The 25544-nt window shown below is 41.2% G+C and overlaps 2 protein-coding genes across 5 annotated transcripts; one reads left to right on the top strand and one right to left on the bottom strand.

Moving 5' to 3' along the window:
* Nucleotides 1-517: 517 nt before the first annotated feature.
* ankrd52a (ankyrin repeat domain 52a) lies at nt 518-19903 on the bottom strand. 4 transcript variants are annotated; one of them, XM_034536718.1, is made up of 28 exons: nt 19684-19903; nt 19046-19129; nt 18833-18911; nt 18569-18639; nt 18161-18361; nt 17982-18069; nt 17545-17687; nt 17134-17346; nt 16685-16763; nt 16469-16583; nt 15795-15877; nt 15579-15696; nt 15405-15473; nt 15143-15283; nt 14864-14929; nt 14055-14166; nt 13670-13741; nt 13370-13571; nt 13152-13239; nt 12911-13028; nt 12169-12388; nt 11981-12068; nt 11792-11875; nt 11176-11321; nt 10992-11074; nt 10810-10892; nt 10444-10535; nt 518-10151 (listed from the first exon to the last, which is right to left on the bottom strand). In XM_034536718.1, the coding sequence occupies exons 1-28, from the start codon at nt 19708-19710 to the stop codon at nt 9880-9882; spliced, it is 3237 nt and encodes a 1078-aa protein (XP_034392609.1). In that variant the 5' UTR covers nt 19711-19903; the 3' UTR covers nt 518-9879. The 4 variants fall into 4 exon arrangements, with proteins under 4 accessions (XP_034392609.1, XP_034392607.1, XP_034392608.1 ...); XM_034536716.1 differs by having other exon boundaries at nt 11792-11887; XM_034536717.1 differs by having other exon boundaries at nt 16679-16763.
* Nucleotides 19858-25172, top strand: si:dkey-190g6.2 (coenzyme Q-binding protein COQ10 homolog A, mitochondrial). The gene is made up of 5 exons (XM_034536720.1): nt 19858-20971; nt 21696-21845; nt 21946-22138; nt 22422-22523; nt 22948-25172. Exons 1-5 carry the CDS (start codon nt 20829-20831, stop codon nt 23113-23115), a joined length of 756 nt encoding a protein of 251 aa, XP_034392611.1. The 5' UTR covers nt 19858-20828; the 3' UTR covers nt 23116-25172.
* The last annotated feature ends 372 nt before the right edge of the window (nt 25173-25544 follow it).

Raw genomic sequence — 25544 nt, forward strand, 5'->3', positions numbered from 1 at the left:
AGTGTTATTTCATGTCTCCACAATGCATGTGGCTGTGTGAAAATGAAATCTAGCCCAAGGCATTGGAAATTGTACTTGCTTGATTCTTGTTGTTCTGAGTTTGGACTCATGGTTTAATGCACTTATTGTAAGTCGCTTTGGATAAAAGCGTCAGCTAAATGACATGTAATGTAATGTTAGCACAGTTAACAGGCAACCGATTACTGCTATATCTACATTTCTGTCTTTTTGACTTAAAATTGACTTTTGGCAAGTAGATTTCTGACCTAAAACATTAATGTTAAACCCTGAAGAACCTTGTTCAGTTGCGACATTTTCACATATAAATGAAGATTTGACTTAAACTTCTTCAGACAAATATGTAGATGCATTTTTTAAAACTGTATTCAGCTTCACGGCTCGAAGGCATTCCAGTAATTTTAATAGAAATGCTAATTCAGGGTGAATCATGCTCGTAGGAGAACTACGTGATCCGAAACATTGATTCATCATCAAAAATAACTCCAGATTCAGGAAATATTTAGCAATAGCACTTTATTGAACACAAACAACCCTAAGCCACAATACTGAATGACAAGACCAATTGGCTGCAGCAAACATTTTATAAAATAGATTCAGGTTTAATGTCACTAAATTGTGTTTTGTTTCTTCTTCTTTTAACGTCAGAAAGACAGATGCAGGTTTTTCCAAAACAGTGAATGATCTTTTACATATTTAACATTTTTGTAACAAATCATCATTCACATGTTTACACAAAGGAATAACAAGGCAAAGTGCTTTCAGGATTGCATTGTCAAAAAAACAAACAGAAAAATGAATGGCTTGAGGTTTATGTGACAGTGGGTGGGTGACGGGGGAGTGGCTGGACCTGTCCTGGATTAGGTGTGGGTGGATGGGTTGGGGTGGGGGGGGGGGTCCTGCTCAGTAAACCTCAAACCTTTCACCTTGTCCTGTACCCCTTATAGTCAAATTGAATGTACAATGTCAGAGCAGCGTGGAGACAGGTGCCTATGTAGCAGAATTTGTTCCGGCGTGGACAAATGGATTCAAAGGCATACGGCTCGAGGGGCTCAAACTCGCCCCGGTACAGAATTACAAATCCACCCTACTATCTTTGTGACAACCTGTGGTACCATTACAACTGCAGGGTAATCGATCGCTGACCCAGAATGAAGCTGTAAACGTTGAAATTATGCATACTAAAAAGGGCTGGACAGGGAAGTATACATACAAGAGGAAACCAAAGAAATAGCTGGTGAAAAAGCTAATGCACAGTTACTTATTTAAAAAAAAAAAAAGAATCCTCTGACCATTCGCCACTGAATGTTAAAGGGGATAGACTATCTTTATAATCTGCATCATAACATTGTCTGGCTTCACATTCCAGTGGTAATTTGTCATATAAATGCTTCTCATAAATATTTTTTTTCAACGTCAAATAGACATATACACGTACAGCACAATCAAGCACACTTTTTTTTTAATGTATAACTACCATTGCTTATGATAAATCTGTATTCCTGTACTGTGAAGAGACTTTTTTTTGTGTAGGTGGACCGACAAACAATACTCAAGGCTGCAAAACAAGGAGGTAGGAGAAATGCTACTGAAAAACAGCAAGTGATGCTAACATGATCTTCCACTTAAATAATTGTGAAATACACCAGGCCTGGGCCCGACTTATTGAATTATGCTTGTGCCAACAGTTGCTATTCCAGTCAGTGTTTAAAGAGCAAATGTTAGATTTTCACCTTTAACTACCAAATGAACACACTCCTGATAGCTCAAGATGAAGACTGGTGTAGCAGTTGTGGTGATTTACTAACAGACGAGGCCCAATCTGCCCAAAAATGTAAATCGTGTCTTATCCCTATATTTTCAGACTGGTCATATTCTAAATTGAGTAACTTCATTTGTCCTGTTGTCATCACAGGTGTTGAGGGCTGGTGATGGCATTGACTCCTTTACACACAGTAGAATAGTAGATTTGCAGATTTGTAAATGAGGTAATCAGCGTTAGGCTAAATAGGGAACCCTGTTATTGACACACATGCCCGCTTCATTCAGAAAGAAAGAACAGAAAGATTTCCTCAATCAGCGGGACCGGACTCTGGAAAATTAAATCAACTTTGGAATGTTGGGATGGATGAGCCGTCTTTTTTATTCTTATCTTTCGTTTCGTTTGTTTGTGAAGGTGCACTGTAAAACTATTTGATTGTAACTCATCACATGCCCTGATTCAGAGTCCTTCCCCTCATACAGGCTCCTTTGTATTTCCACAGTTAAGCCACTCAAAGTAAACAGGCAACCCTTTATCTGTCATATTTTGTTCTTTTTAATTAAAATGAAAAAAGGCTGCCTCAGCAGCAGATCAGTGCCTGCTTTAAGTCCAGTTGTGAATGGATTGTTAAAAGCTTGTGAGTTGCAATGAATAGGCAACATCTACAGTGAAGCGGACTAAACAAAAAAACATGAACGGGAGCTGCTACCAAAATGTCACAGAACATGCAGTATTACATCCTTTCCTATAGGCTATTCCTAATAGCACATTCAAAAGGGGCTCCTAATGGGCAAATTCTCTGATATGGCTCTGCGTTAGAGTCATCAAGCTTGGTGTGACCTCCACCAGGGGCTCACCGAGGGAGCAGGTCTATAAGGTCAAGAGATTGCTGCCTTATTTCACGTTGCGTCATTTAGTTCAACCGGTTCAGAAGTAAAACACTGGAAAGTGTTCTGAACATTTCTTTTCCTTTTGTGTAAATCAATCCCCCCCCCCCCCCCCACCCACCCCCGAAGACACATCCTCTGCTGGTGAAAACAAACGGCACTTTCAAAAGGGGAATGTGTTTCTAAAACCACAATCACAGGACCTCCAAGTAACAAATTCTGAAAACACACAGGCTGTACAGAAGATATAAATCTCATACGTTTCTTAACTGTACAAGCTTTAGGCTACACGCTGAAAAGGGAGGGACACGTAAGAACCCTTAATGCTTAACATTGAAAACAAATATAAGGCATTTCATATTTCCTTTTATCCGCATACGTCACTGACAGCAGGTCTAAATATTTTTGAGAAAACATTTCATTCAAAGAGGAAGAGGATGCATATACACATCTACACATGCAAATGAAAATGTCTACCGGCTATAAACCAGAAGTCCAAACGACAATACCATCAAAGTCCATCAGTAAAAATAAAAAATATGCACCCATTCAAATCTATCAGTCAACATGTGCACGGTTCTTTCTCTGAGCAGGCAGCTTTAAAAGTCGGATATCACAGTTTTAAGAATGAAATATCAAACACTCACACGATCAAATGCCACCTCTCTGAACACAAACTAAAGGACGACTTGAAATCCTTCATTTGCTACAGATGAGTGACTTTTGGTGTCAACAAAAAGGGCATATTAAATAATATATTTTTTTTAACTGAGGAAGCAATAATAAACAAAAGGTTATTGCACTTTTTATCTTTTGTCTATTTCAAAAGGAGGTCAGCTTGAGAGAAGAGGATTCATGCCTTAATGTCGTGGTAAGACAACAAATGTTACATCACTTCTATGGTATGATCACACGTTATTAACACTGCACACAGCTACTACTGCAACCCTACTTGTAGTCAGTCTACCCTACATAACACAAAACAATCTCTACAATCAATTTGCAACACAGTCACAACAAACAGTTTGCCTTAACTTGATCTTGAATGCAGGTACCGCGTCACATCACAATTTGGTTAAAGTTACTAATCGCCGATGAATACCAATTTGAGAAGAACAATCAGAGCGAAGCTCTGAAATTCCAGACAATGGTCTTTCTACAGTTAATGTGTTACTGACAATCAAAACTCATGTTCTCTGCACTCAAGAGGAGTCCAATGTTTTTACTCTCATCTATGCCTAAATTTGGTCGAAAGGCTCCTTCACGTCTTTGTGTTGGGAGAGCCAACCGAGCCCCAGGGTGCCTTCTTTGGATTTGTGCTTTCGTACAACTGATCCCCATCCATTCAATGTTTGATATGCCTGAAATCGCAACAGTACCATGGAATTTATTCTGCCACCCAAAGGGAGCACTCAGTCCCTGGAAATGCATCATGACATCCAGACTAATACAGAAGGAGCTATTTCAGTGTTTTCTTTTCTTTTTTTCAAATCACATTGGGTTGAAATAATCAAGCTCAGAGGGAAAATGAGCTGAGTCGTGTACTTTCAGTGTAATTTCTTTTTCCCCATCATAAGGCTTCTGGGAAATACAAATGGAAGACCGTATCTTTCGGTAGTTACAAATAAAAGGCACCATGCCACCACTGTGCTCGATATTACACAGGTCCTATTGGTGGGGGGGGGATTAATAACCAACTGCTCAGGCAGGGAAGGTCGGTCGAACTAGCATTAGTCATACAGTCAAATGTTATTGTTTTGACTTTCAGAGGTAAAGTTTTATAGCTACCTTCATTCCTCGCCTTAAATTAGACTGAACCCTTTACCCTTTATGACTTGCACCAGATAATAGACTCATCTGTTGGTTGTAATGAAGAGAACGTGTTGAAACTGCTTTTCTGTTCTAAAACGTTCGCATGTTCTTGAATGTTTAGGTTTGCCATGCATATATTGAAAAGTCTTTCACTCACACACACAGACACACACACTAAAAGAGAGAAATATACACGACTGGCATCAGGAGAAACAAGAAGAAATCACAGAGGATAAATGTCAGCGTCGTCACACAAAAGATCACTGATGAGGTAAAACTGCAGGTCCAATAAAAAGTACAAGGTGCAGTTGGCTGCCTCTTTGTAAGGTAGGAAACATGAGACATCTGCCAACACTAATCTAACACTTCCGCATAGATACATCTCTGGCTGGTTTAAGCAGAATTACACTACCCACAACAAGATAGACCACAAGATTTGAACTCTTTGTTAGCGAAGCTGTAAAAGCATTTTTCATAAGAATTTTCCTTTCCATACAACTTTCTTTTTTTTTTTTGAGGTACACCACTTTTATCTCCAGGGTCATTTGGCTCTCGATGACGAAGAAGCCAAAGTTGATTGTTTACGAGTGAATTCTGAATTCGTTCATTCACAGTGGCAAATATGGCGATATCCTAACCTCTCACGACAATCTCTGCACCATGGCAACCTTGAGCTATGTGCTACCTCAATTGATTTGTGTGCTTTTACGACACCCAAAGATGTCTGTCAGACCAAAATTAGCCATCCAACCAAGCAGCTTAACTCAACAGGTGATGCAACTTTTCAGGTACTGCCAGGTATTGTTTCCTTTTTCAGCTTTTAAGGCAAAAGGCTCAACAGTGGATCAGAGAGTTGAATTGAAATTTGCCATTTACTTCAAGTAAGAACCGAGACATCCATTGAGGCAAATCAATTCTATACTGTATATACCATGCTTTTTTTGGGACATCATTTTTTTTCTCCAGGTAACACGCACACACACGCACGCGCACACACACACACACACACACACCACACACACACACACACACACACACACAGGATTGCTTTGCCAATACCAAAGGGAGTAACTATATTCTTCAAAAATGTCCAATTATACAATAGACTTCTATTAACAGCACATTTGAACAAAATACTTGCATTTAAGTACTAATAGCCCATGCAAATATTTATAGGTTTTCTTTGACTTATAATTGGGGAAAAGACATGCAGCTCCAAACACAAAACTGTAATAAGCCTACTTCTGAATTAGTTACTGACCAAGTAATAATGATGTATGTCTAAAGGCAAATAAAGGTTTCTATGGCACTAAATGGGTGTAGCTTAGGTGCATTTTTGTCAAATATAGGCTATTAACGAGTATGTGTGATCATATCTACTGTAGACCTTTTTGTCCCTCTTGTTTTACTGTACTGTAAGGCAATCTCAATGGAAAGGATGAACATGAATGTTAAAGTCATCTGAACTCTTCTCTTCCATTTACCTTGTAGGCAACACTCCACACAAATATATATGTATAGAGAAAGAAGAGTGATATTACACAACAGCAGGCCTATTCTCCAACAATGCCACAAAAAAACCCTATCCAGACCCTCAATGCAGGAAGACGACTACACATACTGTATAATATGTAGAGAATTAGGTTATTACATGCTACCTGTATAATCATATCCACACAAGACAAATGAAGGGCAACAGTTTAAAGTTGGGAGAAAACAAATTGTCCTGCTCCAAACTGACCCTACATTCATTTCAGTTAGAAAAATTCATGGCTCAGATTTGATGGTCAGACTGTAAACTGCTTGAACATATGCATAAATCCATTGCTGCTTTACTAAGAGGTTGTCTCCTTTGGACACATTTTGGCAATTAGGCCTTATTTGTGACCAAAGATTATAACATCTAACCCGCATTTAAATCTTCCATTGGCATTTATGCTATAATTGACTGAATTGGCCTAAATGGATGGCAGTGCAATGTTTGTGCTGCACACGATTAAACACACACACTCTATTGCTACAATTGGACCGTTCATTGCTTTTCCGTTACTGACACCAGATATATTGTATATGCTCCACTTGCTTAAATTGTTACTATATCAAAATTGTGATCTAGCTCCATGCACAATCACACAATTATCACTGGTACACACACACACACACACACGCACACAAAAAAAAAGCATGTATACGAATACTGTGATACAACAAAAGGATTCAGTTACATTTTGTATAATCGCAGGGGCAAAGGCTCCATTTACTGGTCAGATAAGGACATCACAAGAGAGAAAGAAATCCCTGCCCGAAAGAAAACGCTCTGACAGCACCTACCGATGGCAGAGAGTATGTTGAGTGTTTGAGGAGCCTGAGGTGTCTGTTGAACCACGTGACTTAGGCCAGAGTCTGTGTTATTAACAGAAGGCTGCAATGTAACCGTGTCACTTTTTTGGGCTGGTTTCCCAGAAAGATAACAAAAAAAAAAAGTCTGTGGGCAGTGGACACTGTCCCTAAGTACTTAGAGACACTTCTTTTTAATAATGCATTATTAGAGTACAATGTTGTTGCAGCCTTTGCTGGTCTCTTGTAACCCTACCTTCCTGTATTCAGCAGCAACACACATGCATGTAAACATAAGTACATACATTACATCTTCTCTAATTTGCACACTTAGAACTTCAATGTACTAAAGTGCGTGCTTGACTATCTAATTAAGTGCTGTGGGATTAAGGTTAAAAAGGAATTAAATTCTGGAACATCCCATCAAAAAAAAAAATGTAGACATAATCATCCTGCTGAGATCTGATTGGATTAATAAATTCTGCCTGCTGCCATTTCAGCACAGATCCTGAGATTACAAAACGTTTTGTACCTATCCCGTTAATAGTGATGTTAATAATCATAATAATATAACTGTTCTGATGAAAATTATAAATTGATCAAGAGAACAAAGGCTGGGGATCACCAATTACAGTCGCTCCATTTCCTTTCAGTCAGTTATGGAGGTCAATTGAAATGCAAACTATGACACTGACTGAGAACTCAGTGCTCTGAATTTAATTTTCTTGTAAATTAAGTAAAATTCAAGATTGTTCACAGGGGTATTCAACGACATAGGTCCTCATCTCTCCTCCAGTCAACTAATGTGTGCAATTGTGCCACTTCATTATCAGCGGATAAGAAGTTATCACACCGATGAAAACAATCCGACTCAGTGTAATTCAACCACCAGCACATGGTTTAAAAAAAATAAAAAAATAAAAGAAACAGACAAAATAGCATAGATATAACATCTAAAAGTCACAAACAGCTCTAGTGGTCCGATACAATCATCTTTAGTACCAGAAATGGGATGAGGAGACAACAAAATGAACACCAAAAAAGCACATATTTGGATTTCTGCTATTCCTGAAATCTAAACAACAGGTATTGGCCAAAGCAAAGATCCCTCTCCTTTTCATCTTCGCCCTATCTGCCTCTATAAGGAATATCAACTCCCTGGTCATTGATAATGCCGGGACACATAAAGATATGCCGAGCAATTCCCCCTCCCCCCCTCCCCACAAGATACTATGGGTGAAACTGTGGTTCAATGCTGTTGCGCTCAAATGGGTGGAAAGATAATCAGTCTCAGGGCTCATCATATTCTGCCATTATGCAATCCAACTGAAATGATGTGTTACAGAAGGCATGGGTCAAAAGGCATTTCATGAGATGCCATAAAGGCAATCCAGTGCATTTGTGTTGACACTGACAGTAAAATGCCCGGCACACACAGAGCCATTCGTTTAGTCTTTAGGTAATTTTTCATGAAATAATAAAAACACATTCCAGGGAAACAAAAGCCCTTGTGACAGTGATTGTCTATTCAAAAACGTTCAAACAAAACAAAAAAAGGCCAAAAGAAAATATTGCTTGAAAACTGCCCAATGAAAATAGCAGACATTACTCTTTTACCGTTTAAATTGATCAGAGATGACGACCAAGAAGTTGAGACATGAGCTATTTGATGTTTAAAACTTTTTCACCAGCTCCAAGAAATACTCTTTTAGTGCGAGTGTGTTAAAACCACAAAGCCGATGGCCGGTTCAACTTCAGAAAACACAAAGGACAAACAAATAATAATACGTCACAAGTGCCTAAAAAACGAAAACCGATTGCTCTCATTCGATAATTAGGCCTTTCAAATTTGGAAATCTTTTCCAAAAAACACTGTTAAATAGATGGGAAATAAATTGAAATGGCTTGTTCATTTATGTGCTCAGATATATGATGCTTTGATGAGGTGTTGTTGGCAGATATTACTAGTAAAGCCTCCATCTAGAAATAAACAAGGCCTCAGGCAGTTACTATCCTACAGACGTTCTCCAGTCCTCCAAAAGGAGAACGTTAGGCCCACGGACCCTGGGTGAAGATGAAGCAGCTGCTAAACGAGTTGACGAGGTATATCAAGATCTATTGTCTTTCTCTATACAGTACAGTTCATCTCAAATAAATAATTTATAGCCATAATAGTGTTGATCAACTTTGGTCATAAGTTATATGCTTCGAAACATTCTAGCTTAACAAACACTTATTTAGCATCTTTAAAACATGAAGTCAGCATAAAGAACAAATTAATGTTACGACGCTGACCCGAACATTGCTCTCCTTTGGAAGGAGACATGCGAATGTATTCAGCAGCATTACCAAATTATCTTAAAATGCCAAACAATTCTAGGCCCGTACTATTAAAGTACACTATGGAATTAACATCTTTGTGACCCTTCTCCAAATTTCGGATTTTACTGTAAGTACACAAGCATTGCACTCTGAAGCAAAATTTCGATTTTTCCCTTGTGTGGTTCCTTCATAAAACTTCTAGGCGAACAAAACAAAAAAGAAAGAAAATATAAATCAAAAAAACAAACAAAGAAACTCTTTGATCATTCTTTTGGGAAGGCTGTATGTTCCTCTACAAGGTCACCACAACTTATATGATATGACTTTTATATTGAGTGATATGAAGAGAAAGACAGGTGAGAACGCAGAGATTTGCATGCTCTTAGATGTCGGTTATATAACTATGTCAACATGGTTTTAAAGGGTTACATGATTTAGAGATGGCCAGATTGCTAGTGTTTGTTTTGGATGCCACACTTCATCCGAGTGACCTTGTAGAGCAATCCGCCTCTACATATTAAGCACTACCAGGAGATGGAGGAATGGGATCTAATTGCATATTAGGTTTGACTGCACCTCAAGAGAACAAACACTCACGCACACACAGACACACAAACACATACATACACAGAGAACAGACATGTGGGTGGGTGCTCTCCTGGTCCTCTGGGCCTTGTTAAAGGGAGTCCCCCCCTGGTGGTGATGATGGAGATAGCAGCTGACTGACGGGGGCACGTGACCTCACTCAGACAGACACCCGTCCAGGCCAACCGGTGCACCGTGACGGTCTTTGACGTAGCCGTTGTGGAGGCCGTTGCTGGGCAAGGGGGTGCAGGCGGCAGTGATGCCGCAGTGCTTCAGCAAGTTGAGACCCGTGGATGGGGAGACGGTGGGAGAAGGACAGGAGCAGGAGGAAGGGTCCCGCTGGGGGAAAGGCTTCATGGTAGAGAGGATCAGAGCCAGGCAGTCAGCCACGTCCTTGTTGGGAGCACAGGCTAGGGCTGGGGTATGGCCTGGTTGACAGATAACAGATTCACATTAGGGCTGAAACGATTCCACGAGAAAATTGATTACTAAAAATCATGCAAACGTGGCTTTGCTTAACCCCTCTGCCCACACCAACTTCAGTTTCAGATATTTTACACCATTAAACAAATAAATAAAAGTCAATGATGTCAAGCTAAATCATTATAAACATTGTAAGACTCTTAAAATAGCCAAACTCTTAACTCATTTCAATGTAACACTTTATCTAAATCAGACTAGATGAGCTCTAATGGCTAACCAAGCGCCGAAAGGCCTCACCTTCCTCATCCACAGCCAGCACAGTGGCTCCTCTACTCAGCAGTGCCTGCACCACCGTAGCCAGGCCATTACGTGCTGCAAGATGGAGGGGCCTGGAAGAGGATGTGCGAAAGAGTGTGAGAAACAACTGGCAGAGCTGCTATACATTGAGAAGAACACCCCAAACTTGAAATACAAGTTGCAGCCTCAGAGTAGCGGCCAGATGTAAACGGATGACAAACATGGCCTACACCGTTTAAGGATATTGGCTTAAACGGGCTTTTGTAGAAATGTAGGCTCACAATTATTTACAGAAAATACCAATAAACTCCATGTTCTTTGTCTCGTTTTTTGTTGATAGCTTAAAAGTATTGCTAGCTTTCTCACATTTGCAGGGCGCCGTTGGTGGCGTTTATGAGTGTGGGACTGTGGATTTCCCCCAGAATCAGCAGGGCACACATCTCATGGGCCTGAGAGACAAAATTAAAGAAAAAGTTAAAAGAAATGCCCACATACTACTTGGTGTATCGCATTACACTCAGGCGTTAATACAGTGGAGCTTTGCGTACCTTGCTGCAGGCCAGGTGCAGGGCAGTGTTTTTGTTCTCATCCAGCAGTGTCAGGTCAGCCTTGGCCCGGTGAAGAAGGATGGCTGAGGGACATCAAGACACAAAGTTGGACAATCAGCGATGTATTCTCAAGGAAACAACTCGTTCTTAAGGGCCCAACAAGAATAACAGGTCAAAGACATACCCACGGTGCCACTGTGTCCCTTGTCAGAAGCTACCATCAGAGCAGAGCATCCACTGTTGTCCACTGCGTTGATCTCTGTCCCATGGCGAAGTACCAGCTGAAGTCCCGCGACATCCTCAGCAAATGCAGCAGCATGCAGTGGGGTCCTACAGGCACAGACAGAGACAGTCCAAACAATTACTATATGATCAGTGTTAAAGCTTCAAGGGCTGTGGCATTACAACAAACGACCAATTACTTGATAAGACAGAAGTAGGATGAGGTCTTCGTAAGACTACTAACTCTATTATGATGAGAAATACATTTGATATCAGCTTTAAAAAATCGTTTAAAGCTACTTTTCTTCTGAATCACAGTTGCACCAAATTGAGAAAGGTAAAGGGATAGTTTGGCTAATTTTGAGGGGTTGTATGAGGTACTTGTGTGATTTTTACATCACAACCGTACAGAAACCCTGACGAAAAAAGAAGAAGAAAAAGGGCAGTTATTTAATACGAGCTGTGTGTATTTTTACATGGATTGGACGTTAATACCTTCACTGTATTTATATAGTACTTAGACTTACTTTAAAATAAACAAATACATTTTTAAAAAGTCTTTTTTTCTGCATTCTCACCTTCCTTTGGCATCTCTGGTGTTAATCATGTGGACCCCAGCAGGCTCCAGCAGCCTCTCTGCAGCACCGCTGTGGCCATTCATCCTACAAGCAAGACTGAAAGGGTTAATGCAATGATTTAATCTAAACCCACCTTAGTTTTGAAACAGTAAGACATGCAACAAAAGCCCATGCCAACATAATACTCACAGAGCACAGTGCAGGGGGGTGAAAGGGTTTCCCTCTTCATGGATAAATGTTTTAAATTCAAGTAAAACCTCCAAACAGTCTTCGTGCCCTGAGAACAAACACACTCAGCATTATGGACAACAGCTGTGACAGTGATTCATTGCAACATGTAGGGATTAGCCATTTCCAGTGGATCAAACTAAGCAAACCTTTGTAAGCAGCCCAGTGCAATGGGGTGTATTTTTTGTTGTCTAGCAGTTTATCTTGTTGGTCTGTTGCCACGGCGGCCTGCACCAGATTGGCCAGGATCTCCGTATGGCCTCTGGATGCAGCGTAGTGCAGCGGTGTCCGGCCCTGAATGTCCCGACACAGTGCAGACGCTTTGTGCTCCAGCAGTGCTGTCACACAGTCATCGTGGCCCAACACCGCCTGAACATAGACCAGCAAAAAGGCAATGAGATAATCTCCATTGATACAACTAGAAAATACCAATTATAACATCTTTACGTTATAGATAGAAAACATTTCCTGCTCACATTTCTCTTTTAGGCTTGATCACAAAAGCAATAATTAGATTTAAGGTAATTTCCTGGACAGGGATCTCTTATTCTGAGATCTATCTTTGAATGATATCTCATTTGAAAAGGTTTTTGGGGCTCCGTTGCTTTCATCCTTATGACTCCTTGACAGATGGTTCTAGTAAGACTTTAAAAAAGGAGCTTTAACCATCATTCCTTTATGTTAATATATTTGTACTTATTTGTCAACAGGGAAATGTGCCACTCTTTGCAGCTTAACTTTTTCATCAGGCTATACGATGAACTACAAGTATTAACTCAGACAACAGAAGTCAACATTGATTGTAAAGCTTTAATTCTCACTACCACAGTCTTGATTTAGTTTTTTTGTGGTGCAGCGGATGCTCTGCTAGGGTATTGTTTTTCGACCTACCCCTCTGTGCAAAGATGTGCTGCTCCTCTTGTCCTTGGCATCTGGCGAGGCACCCTTCTCCAGCAGGAAGTGGACACAGTCAGTGTGACCTCCCAGAACAGCTAGCATCAAAGGGGTCCTGAAAGGGACAGTAAAGACATTTTACTGAGTGCCGATTGGTCAGATGTGCTATAGGCATTAAACTGTCTTTGAAAGCTGAATGTACAAACTAAAGCCGTGCTTTTCAAAGAAAACAACTCACTGGCCGAATTTATCTGAAACATTGGTCAGATCTCCCTCCTCCCCATAATCAATCATCATGCGCAGGCAGTCTGAGTGACCATTGGAAGCTGGTATGAAATAAAGCACAGGAGAGAATTCAAACACCTATTCCCTGCAACTTAAAATGTAGACCATTCAGGGTAGTAACAATCAGAAACATTGTTGCATCGTGAAATCTTGCAGCAGAGGGCTGCATACCTGCAACATGAATTGGAGTCCACATGAGGCGGTTGTCATTGAGGAGACAGGAGGCGCCCTGAGCCAACAGCACTTCCACACAGCGCGCGTAGCCTTTCTGGGCAGCCAAGTAGAGCACAGAACGCCCTGCAGCATCCTGCATGTCCACATAAGCTGCCGTCTCCGTCAGCACACGCAGCGCCTGCCAGTGGCCCTTATCAGCCTAAGGGAGCAGAGAAGGGCAGTCACTACCTTGCATGTAGTCAGCATTAAGAGGTTGATTACAACCGGTTTCGACCAGAGTTGGTTAAATGTACTTACAGCAAGATGCAGAGGACTGACTGGAATACTGCTTTCTATGTCTCCTAGTGCATTAAAGGACATCTCCAGGAGCTGAGAAATAAGCCACAAGAGTGGATTTAATTTACTGAGGAAATAAATAAACATGCTACACATTAATATCAATCAAAAGTTAAACATGTTTTCAACACGCACAGCCTGCAAATATTAGCCCATTAATTAATCATTTTGTCAAAACAACACGACCGGAAATATATTTCACTCAACGGAATAAATAATTGTCGTATGGACCAGATCTGGGACATCTGCTTGAGTGGAATAACCGGATGCATTTAATGGGTGACATTTGAGTTTTAATGCATGTGCAAAGAAAAGTTAATTTCAGATTAAAAACAGACAAACTCACCAGCTCCAGGTTCTGTTTGTTGCCATGGTAAGCTGCATAGTGAACAGCACTGTAACCCTTTGAGTTGACCATTGATGGATCAGCACCGTTGTCCAAAAGGTGCTCCAAGCAGCTGTTATTAGAAGACCACAAAACATGAGAGAGAGTATTATAGAAAGAATACCGCAGGCCTCATCACTAACTTTTAACAGTGGTTGCCAGGCATCAGCTTTGGTTGCCGAAACAGAAAATAGCGGTTGACATTTTTTGTCATTTGGCTAATAATAATTATATCGTGACATGTATACTATACTCCCTGTCATGTGTATGTTGTATATGCTTTGCAGTATAATTTCCCATCCCGCTCAAATTCTAGTTTATTTTCAGTTGAATCAATTTGCACATTTGCTTGTGATGTTTGACTGTAGGGTGAAAAGTTCTTCGAGCCCGTCACAACTCAATTTGCTTCGCTATTGTCTCAACAGACGGCTGTGTGCATGCAGCGTTGTCCAGTTCCAGTTACCACCGTTACAGCAATATTTAAATATCACTAATGCAACAATGGTAAAATGGGGTGCACAGGTTGCAGTTTAAGGTTAGTGCATTTTACATGTCAACAAGGCCAAGAATTGGCGTCCAATTTCTCAAAAAAGTTGCTGTGGCAACCCAAACTGTTGAGCCTTGAGGATAATTGAATTCCGTGACCTTTAGGCACAAATCTTCTCCACTAACAAACTTGGTGTCCGTTTATTGAATTTTAGGCCTTGATCACATTCGTCAGTCGTAGTAGGAGGAAAGACAAGGAAAGGAAAAAAATAAAAATAACTCACAAGTACGACTCCTTCGCCTCATCCTCATCATTCTGATTCTGGTTCCCAGAAAAATGCCGATCAACTCTGAAAATAACAAGAAATGCTCCGATTCAATAAACTTTCTTGATATATAACATGCACATCATTGGAAAACCACATTCCTTGGTGTGTTGCTTAGATTTGTACACTGTTATCTAATAAGCCCAGGTCAAGAAACAAAAATGTTCACCAGCTGTTTGAATTTCATAAACAACAGTTGACAGTTTGACACAGAAGGAGAAAGAAAGGTTTTCCAACCTGCTGAAGGCTTGGGAGGCGGCAGAGTAGTGCAGGGGAGTGCAGCCCGTCTGGTCAGGCTCGTTGACCTCAGCGCCAGCACTGACCAGGGTCACAGTGCACTGGTACCTCCCATTAGCAGCCGCATAGTGCAATGGGGTCCTACAGGGAGGATGAGAGGCGAGAGAATAGTCACTCAGAATAGTTACATGTATTAGGTGGCACTTTAATTGCTGTTACAGCAAATGAAAACATCTACAACATATGAGGAGAAACAACTCACCTTCCCATTATGTCCCTCTTATTCAAGTCGGTACCGCTACTTAAGAGCAAGTTCAGACATTCAACGTTTCTGTAAAGGAGGATGATCATGGAGAGGGAATTAAGTTACAAATGACATCTGAGACCAGAACATTCTTGGTCATTTCAACATGACAAAGCAGATTCTGCATCTTACCCTCCAGAGGCAGCAGCGTGTAGACAGGTCCTCCCAAAGTTGTCAGGGGTGTTTATGTCAAACCCAGCCGAAAGTACATGCTCCTTACTCATGGATGAAACTATACTGTACAGCTGACCTGTCGGGTAATGAAGAAACACACTGGCGGTAACAGCTATGTCAAAGCGTATAAAAATAGTGAATCAGAGTGCACATTTTTGTGGAACAAAGACAAACCTGAGGATAGTAACTTGCGACAACAGTCTGAAAACCCGTACAGCACAGCTAAGTGCAAGGGAAACATTCCATGGATTCCACGTCTGGAAATGACAAAAATATAAAAACAAAATATTAGAAAGAAAGCCAATGTTAAAAATGGAACAAGGGATGCACTGTTCTGACTTTTTCAGTCCCGATACCTGGGCTTTAGGTATCGGTCGATATGTACTGAGCCGAAACCGGTCTTTAATTAATGAGCTCAACATCATTCTTTCTTCAAGGCAACATCAGGCCTGACTTAAATATTACTTTATTTACCTTGTAAAAAACAATGTAAGAACGAAATAAAGACATTTACTAAAGTGTTATTTTTTATCAAAATAATAAATTGTATTTGGTAAAAAAAATCTACAAAAATTAACAGGAATTAAAAAGTAAATATGAAACTTTTAATGCAGCAACAAATTGGTCAAAACTTAAACAGGTATTCAAATTCCAGCGTATAATGTATATAAACATGCGTGTTGGTCTGAAACATCCCTAAATGTAACCCTATTTATAACCAACTGTTTTACAGCATGGATATATACAGTAATGCCTCTTTGTATAAAAGGGCTGTACTTTACTGTGTTTTTACAACCTCATGGCACGATTATACCCATCTGTAACACAACTTAAGGCTTTTATGATACCTGGCCGTGTCTGCTCCGTTGGTCATGAGAGTGCTGATCAGCAGTTCATGGCCGTACTTAGCAGCAACGTGGAGAGGAGTATTGCCATACTTATCCACACAATCAATTTCCCCACCTGATGGAAAGAAGGGAAGAGGGAGTGAATAGAAGACTCATCATGAATCAACAAACATCTTCTCACAGATCAGTCAGACAAGACAGCACGCTCACCGTTACCATTTTGGATGAGGATCTGAGAGCGTGTGAAGCGTCCATGAATGGCTGCCATGTGCAGGGGGCTCTTCCCTTCTTTGCTCTTAAAAAAACAAACAAATATAAAAATCACATTATTTCATCTTGAGTGGAGTTCAGAGATAATTACAATTCAGAGTTTAGGGGTGAGCAAGCTTCAGAAAGCCGCTCCAATGACAGTGCTCAAGGCCAGTTTGACAACTGAGCGTCTCAAACTTTAAAACTTACAACTTTGCATGAATGTTTTGACAAGTTCTATGCAGTGTTTCTGCAGGGAGCAGAAGCTAAGAACAAGTAGTTTCCACACCCTCTGCCATTGTTATCAATATAATACATTTTAATGTCACAGGTCTCTCTTTCTCACGGCATAATTTAGTAAGTAAAGTAATTTGCGATTTTCATTTCCATGCAAGACTCTTCAACCCATTACATACCTGCTGGTTGACATCGGCCCCATTGTTGACCAGCAACTCCAGACAGAGGGCACCATTGGTGGAGACAGCGGCCAGGTGCAGAGGGGTGTAGCCGCACTTGTTGGGCTGGTTAACATTAGCTCCATGGTTCACCAGCTCGGTAGCAACAGCCTCCTGTCCCATGTAGCAAGCCACATGGAGCGCAGTGTTTCCAAAGCCATTGGGCTCATCAATCTGACAGCAGAGCACAAACAGACACCAGATCAGACTCAACCAAGAGCCTGAAAGACAGGAGTCCTAGAAATCTTAAAATAAGTGTCAAATGTTTGCAGATGATAAAAAAGACTATTGGTTAAACGCTGTGACATTTAATGATCAGACAACATGGCAGCTTAAAACAACCATTTCATTGTAAGAAGTAAAATCACCCACCTCTGTCCCCATCCTCAGTAGGTACTTTACAATTTCGAGGTGACCACTTGCAGCTGCAGCATGGAGAGGTGTGTAGCCCTGCTTATCCTTGCAGCTCTTGTCTGCACTGCGGGACACCAGCAACTTCACAATCTCTGAATGACCTACGGGAAACACAAAAAGGGAGATAACATTTCTGTATCATCTTTAACACAAAACGTAATACATTTGAAGGATTCAAAGCAACAGTGGCCACAAACAGAGAGGTTCAAGTATGAGACACAACAATCAGCAATTGTATTATTTTGTCCCCAGATACTGACGCAAGTACTTGGCGATGTTATTGCTCATCATTTGAGTGAAACTTGTCATGAACAATAGGAGCTTTTACGGCTTTGAGACAATGAAAATGTGTGCTGTGTGCAGAATTGTATGCAGAAAAAGCGAAACTTGCTTACCCAAGTAAGCAGCACAATGGATAGGCTGTCTTTCCTTCTTATCGATGGCACTCAGGTTGGCCCCTTTGTTCAGCAGCAGCTTTACCATCTGTAAGACAAATAGATACAATTGTAGAAAAAAATCAACTCAGGTTCTCAAGAAAATCTCAAAAATGGGAAGCCAATAATTCAAGACTCACCTCCTGGAACCCACTCTGAGCTGCGTGGTGCAGGGCAGTTCTGCCAGTGCGATCTGCCATGTTCAGGTTGCTCAGCTGGGTCAGCAGGGCCTCTGCGCAGCGAGTGGCACGGTTGGCAGTAGCCACATGCAGTGGTGTCTGCCAGAACTTGTCTCGTGCATTTGCCTCTGCTCCGCGCCTCAGCAGCAGACCTACTGCCCTCTGTAGAGAAGGAAACCATCAGAAGAGCTTAAAGCATACATTGTATCGGTATGTTTGCTGCATTTCCTTTGGTCAGCACAATGTTTTGGTGCATACATCTAAATGAGTTCTATAATCACTGTGGGCGAATACATAATGGCATTAGAGGATGAAGTCATCCGACAGAGATAACTGGACTTGGCAACGGGATATGATTCTATTGCTTACTTCATTCCTGGAAGCAGCCGCCCTGTGCAACGGGGTCAGCCATACATGGTCTTTAGCATTTACAGTGGCACCTGGCAGACAAAAAACAAACACATTTTAGGAAGTAACAAGGAGGTTGTCGGTGGAAAGAGCAAAACAACTGCAAGGTGAACTAAGAATGAGGGTAATGTTTATTGGAGTCGTATCAAAGTTTCGAGTATGCACCGCAGGACTCAACATCAACACACAGCCAAGTATCACTGATGCATACAGCAGCTCACTCACCTGATTCAATGAGGAGGTCCAATATATGGACATCACCCACACAGGCAGCAGCATGAAGTGGCGTGCGGTGCTCTTGGTCCTGTGGGTATAATATAATCAATTCAGGGGAATATGATTAAATTGTCAGGTTTAACATATATAGATTAAAGGGCCCTCAGACTCCTTCGTGAGAATAGCCCGTTTACATTGTAACTAAACGTGCATTATACATACCAGTGCATTGACATCCTCCTTTTTGTGCAATAATAGTTGAACTTCTTCAGCATTACGATTGAAAATGGCCTGGACCAGAGGAGGCTGCAACACAGAAATACCTGCTGAATTACGTTGCCCATCTTAACGTTGACCCAGAAAGACGATTCGTTCGTTAACATATAACGTCACTGCGCACTATTCAGTGAAGTGGGTTAGTATGCTATCGTGATGTTTCATACTGCATTTGGTGCATTTACTGTAGCGTTGTGCAGCGAATGTGATTCTTGTTTCCTTCCAGGAAATACACAGAGCCCTGGCTGAGGCCTACAGGCCCTTGTCTACCTACTTAGCTACGTCAGCCAACCAAACAGCTCTTGAGCTAACCCCGCTACATAGCTGGCCCCGTCCCAGAGCAGGGCCGAGAAAAGAGCAGCAATAACGTACGTATGAATGCCAACACCCTCGCTAATCACAAGCGATTACATCATGATGTTTACGACGTGCACTTAAATGAACACGCACGACAAATAAGCTAAAAACGAAACAACTTGCTCCGCGAAAAAGACGTGAGCTAGTATGTTGCGCACAAGAACAGGTCTTTCCCAGCAAATAGACTGCGCCACCGCACAGCTACGGAGCGCTTTCTTTCATCGTACCTGGTCTGCGATGTTATGTACTCCCATCTCCCAAACTCAGCCAGGACGGAGCTCCTTCATGAGGATAAAACTTCGAGGTATATTGCGGTGCGCTACTGTATCCACTTTTCAGACTACACCCATAGCTGGTTGCAAACAGAAATACGGTCTTGATCTGTCACTGTTGTTGTCTGTATCCAATGTCTGGTTTGACGATACAGGCTACGACTGGACTGGTCCGCCTACAGGCGTGGCGGTCTGTTTCCGTCTGCTCGGGTGAAATGGCGCCATCGCGTGACCGGAAACGGTAACGCGTTTACGCCGACCGTAGGCGACAACATGGACGGCGCTCACTTCTGCGAGGTCAAGTGAGACGTTGAGGGTCGAGGGGCACCGCGACAGAAACTTGTAGTCATAGTTATGTAACCTCCTTGTTATTGAGCATAGTGTTCGTTGTAGCTTGAAGAACAAAATGTTGTCTCACTTACTAACTGTGTGTGGCTCATTTCCAACCGCATCTCAAGATTTTCATGTTTTTATTTTGAACTTATAAGTTGTAAAAATTAACAGATACAATACAAATGCGCAACTTAAAACCCTTACGAAATATGAGCCTCCAGCACAGTGGGGGCAGCATTTCACCCAGAGCCGCCTGGGCCTACAGAAGAAAGGAACGGCTTGTCCCACCGGCGTTTTATTTAGCCACAGAAGGTCGGTCGCAGCCAAGGCGGTATTCGAACAAATTAAAAATAAACCAAAAACTAGTCAAAATAATTTAATTGTATTGCAAGTTTGTGAATCTAAACGTGGAGCGATGTGAGTATTGCTGTGAAATAACAGTAGTGCGGCGGTGCTGGTCGCATTTCTCCAGTCGGGCTGGTTATGAAACCGTGTTAGCGAACGTTGGCTAACGTTACCGAGCGTTGGTGACGCCAACGGCTCTGGACGCAGCCGGATACGTCGTTAAAGTGACTCGAACACAGCGAGACGGCAAACCGCTAGCTAGTTATTGAGGACGGTCAGAGCTAGGTTAGCTGCTATTACACGTCGGTCGGCACTACAAGTGGGGTGTTAGGACCGGATCCTTGAATCCCACTGCCCGGAGCCCTTTGCTTTTCGCTTCGCAGACCCAGGATCGGTCTTCCTCGAACTGAGTGGCTGATTTAATGGCAGCCACGGCCAGTGCCCGGCGGTTACCCATGGGCGTGCGGACGTTTAGTGACTTCCTCAACATCGCCTCTGTGGGATCCACTCGCTCGTGTGGCACAGGGCTGCAAAGAGGAGGAGGATGCCTGCGACAGAACATCAGGTACGACTGTCGTGGAAACACACAGCGAGTCCGACAACACTGAGTCAATGACACCGTCTCTTTTGGACCGAAGGTCATAATTGTCGTATTTATGTTATTTCTAAAGTGTGACAAATGACTTATGATATACTGTTAGCTAATGTAACCATCTGTACTTGATCATTAATAAAAAATAGATTACATATTCAAGCAGAAGACACCTGTGATATATAATGAAGATGTGACGAGAATGTCCATTACAAATTAGAATAAATAAATAGACCATTGCAATGTTGTTGTAATTTATGTAATGTAAGACAGACTTGTTAAGATAGAGCATACTTTCTCTCCACATTTCACAAAGACAGACATCACGTGAGGAAAGAGCAACAGCTTATTTGAAGTCTAAACGACAACAAAATGCATTAGTCCATAACACATTTTGGTAGATTCTATAAGTTATCTACTGGAAACCATATTGCTAAGTGGTAGTCTGAGCCTGAGTGGGAGTCAAATGACATAACCTTTTGCTATTCACAGAAGAGGACCAACTCAGAAAACACCAGCACAGTCACAACACAGAGACCTTCCACGACCTCCTGGTTCAGCACATTATGTGTTCTCATTGACTTTAGTATCTGGAAAATGGAACATAGTGGGCCTTTTATGTTGTGGACTGTGCCTGGGGCAGGTGTCACTCTTTCCAGAATGTGGCTTACAGAAAAATATATCTTTTACCTTTTAGACACTTGTCGTCATGCGGCATTTTGATGACGAGAACTCCCAAAGTGCTCTGCCTTCACGACTGGGACACAATGACAACGGCTCCTCAAAGCAGAAACTTCTTCAGTCTGACCAACAAGAGGAAGGAGTACTCCGAGCGTAGAATACTTGGGTAATTTTACCGCATGTGCTACTAATAATAACTATCGTTTATGTGTTTCTGAAATATATCTTTTTTTAGTTCCTTAACCTTGCAATGCTTTCTGCCATAGGTTTTCTATGCAGGAAATGTATGATGTGGTTGCCAATGTTGACGATTACAAGCACTTTGTGCCATGGTGTAAGAAGTCCCAGACCGTCATGAAAAGAGCAGGCCACGCCAAAGCTCAACTTGAAGTCGGATTTCCTCCAGTGGTGGAGAGATACACGTCTATGATCACTAACGTCCGGCCTCATCTAGTCAAAGTAAGTGCCAGTACCATGACAGAGTCGTTACAGTCCTGCAAACTATTTTACATGTGATGTTTAATGTGATATCGATGGATGGAATGTTGTATGCCTCTGTTTGATGTTGCTGCAATGTGAATGCGAATAAGTTAAATGTCAGCAGCGGACTGAAAGCAAAGCGGTCTAAGACGCAACACAATTGTTAGTTTAGGCGAATAATGTTTGTGATGCCAACATGCACCCATTGTTCATATGTCTCACTTCTAATCACGTCATTTATTTCTCTTTTGGGTGATTTTAGGCAGTGTGTACGGATGGAAAGCTATTCAATCACTTGGAGACGATATGGCGCTTTAGTCCTGGTATTCCTGGTTACCCTCGCACCTGCACGGTAGACTTTTCTGTAAGTAGCTTGCAGCTTGCTTCCTGGGGCGAAAACACTTTATTGCCAAAACTTAGATGAGGAGCTAAATACCATTCTCGAGTCTGTGCGGTAAATATGAAGGCTGAGCTAGCAGATACTTTGCTAGCTTTTGCATAAAGACTGTCAGCATAGCTAGCCTGCCGGACGTGTCTAAACGGCTCATTCTGGTTTTTCAGGTGGTTATGTGTGGGACAGAGACACGCTTGCTTTTTACCCTTTTCCACTCTCCATGCTAAGCTAACTGTCTGCTAGTCTGAGCTTCAAATGAATGATAACGAGAAAGCAAATAAACATGTTTCCCCAAATGTTAAACTATTCCTATTCAAACTATTGTTGCCATATTTTATGACTTGTCTACTCTCTCTGGCATATACTAAAGTGATTGTTATTGTATCTTCAACAGATATCCTTTGAGTTCCGCTCTTTGCTGCACTCCCAGTTAGCCACCATGTTCTTCGACGAGGTTGTAAAGCAAAATGTCGCTGCGTTTGTGCGGCGAGCCGCTAAGGCCTACGGCCCAGAGACTCGCATCCCGCGAGAGCTGATGTTTCACGAGGTGCATCAGACGTGATGTCAGCAGATGTATGTTCTCATCTGGCCTTAAACCACACCAACCTGTATTCCCTTTATCAACCAAACCTGCATGATGCCTCTTAGTCGCCCATCACTTCAAGTCTCCAGCACCACGTAGAAATCCTGGACCCTGAAGATGTTAGACATCCAACTCCAGTAAGCATTTGGTTGGAATTCCTTCCTCAACACATTCTCGTTCTTTTCCTCTGTGTGTTAAGTCTGTCCATTTTCTGTCTTCGGCCACTCAAAGGATGCTTTTTTGTCAGAAGGAATCCACCATTGCTCTCGCTTCCAGTTACAAGCTGTACTTGTGTAAACAAAACTGTAAATCATTGCAACACCATGTTACCAATGGTAGAGTGGACTATTACTTTAAACAAAAAGCACATTGACACTGAACAAAACAGCCTTTTGCTGTCTGCAGGGATCGAGTCTTATCGTGTGATCTCAAGGTTATGTGCCACACTGACACGATATCAAATCTCTGTGCGTCAGCTGCTCATACCTTCCAAGGAAAGCAGAATCGTTGCCTCCGCTTTTACCATTAAACATTATTTTCAAAGTGAAGTTTCAATATATTATTTGACATAGTACATATAATTAGTTGTCATTTGCAAATTCTTACTGTGTTATTGGGAGGGCCTTGAGTGTGAAAATATATTTGACGTGCAAAATCTTTCACAGGGGAAAAAGGTCATTTCTTTATTTAGTCAGCTGTGCCCTCCATTCACTTGAGGTTTGGAACATTTTGCTTTAACTTAGATGCTCATGTGCTGTGAGAATCTTGCTTTTGGACATTGAGATTTGAACAATGTCTTATTTTACAGCCCAGAACAAGTAACTATTAGGAGATTAATATAAGCGGGGAATCTTAACTTTGCACCAGCAAGAGCATCTGATCGACTGGAGAGTACTGTGAAATACTGTAAATGGGGATTACAATAAAAAATCATCATTAAAAGTCATCATTAAATTATCACATACTTTTTAAAATAAGATGAGTTATAAATTTAAATTGATAACTGCCGTGTTAACATCAATATTTAATACATGCTGTAAAAGTTTCCCTACTCGTTTTTTGTATTTTACAGTTCACTGAACGTCATCAGAAGGATGTTACAGTTCTATCATGAACATAGTTGGTATAAAGTATACTTGTGGGCTGCAGAATAAAACTATCAATCATTTATCATTGTCTATGGGTTTCATGCTTATTTTTTGTCAAGTTTAGCTTTTACTTATATACATTATGATGCATTGATACAACTTAACAAAAAGGCAAAAACTGTTTGTGTAGCATTACTCGTGCATGACTTTAAGTTGGGATTTATATTTAATTTGTAAGCAGCCCGTGGCTTTATTCCTACGGTTCATTGATTGTATTTGTCGTTTTACTGTTGACCATGTTCAGGTTGCAAAATGTCAATGGAAAAAGTCAGTATGTGACCTTCATCATAATAGGCAGTACATTATGTCCACATGCTCATACCCTGGTGAAACTATTTTCAATGCTGGCGTGCTTTATGTTCTGTTGGTTAGTGGAAATTAAGAAGAGTTGATCATCAATGCATGAAGAATGTTAATGAAATAAAAATCTGTCTGGGAATCAGTTACAAAAAAAACGATTGTTAAATACTATTGTAAGAATGCATTTTCATCCCAAGTTTGTTAAAACATGTTTTATTTTCAGTATATTGCCCAAAGATAGAATTTCTTGCCAAGTTTCATTCTTGTAGTTGCCAATAATCTGTAAATCCAAAACATAAAAAAAATATTTTAATAAACCGAAGAAATATTTAGAGTATTATATGATCACCTCAGCGCTCCAGCCCCACAGTAATACCAATTGTGTGAATGACCATTGGTCTCACGGTGGCAGTCTAGTATGTATACAGGGATGGAGGCACATTGCGGTCACTGTAACTACAATAGAATATATTATCATGTTTCATACACTTAAGCTCACACTTGTATCTGTTGAAAGCTTAAGTGTATCCTTGTAAATATGGTGTGTATTTCAGAGCTTTGTTATTTAAATAAAACAATTGGAATTTATTCTTGTGCAGTTTTTTTTTTATTTGCAGTTAAAGACATTTAAATAAAGCACCGCTGAACTGTAATGCAACAAACAGTAGGGGTGCAGTGTCAGAGGGCAGACAGGGCTCTCCAAGAGGCAGCTGATCGGCACGAGAAACCAGAGCAGGGGGATGATGGTATGTGGGACAGTTATTAATAACAGCACATAGAAGAGCTGGGTGTTCGGGCCCATCTTCTTTCTTAAACATATCAATTGTATTTATGATCAAACTCAGGCCTAACCAAACACGTCTTGTTGCAGATGGCGAAGCCGAAGCGTTAAAATGAGGACTGATGATGGCATACCAGAAATGATTGTCTCTGGGGATTCAAAAGATTGTTTCCAAAATG

The sequence above is a fragment of the Cyclopterus lumpus genome, chromosome 7 (genome assembly GCF_009769545.1).
Source record: "Cyclopterus lumpus isolate fCycLum1 chromosome 7, fCycLum1.pri, whole genome shotgun sequence".
NCBI lineage: Eukaryota > Metazoa > Chordata > Actinopteri > Perciformes > Cyclopteridae > Cyclopterus > Cyclopterus lumpus.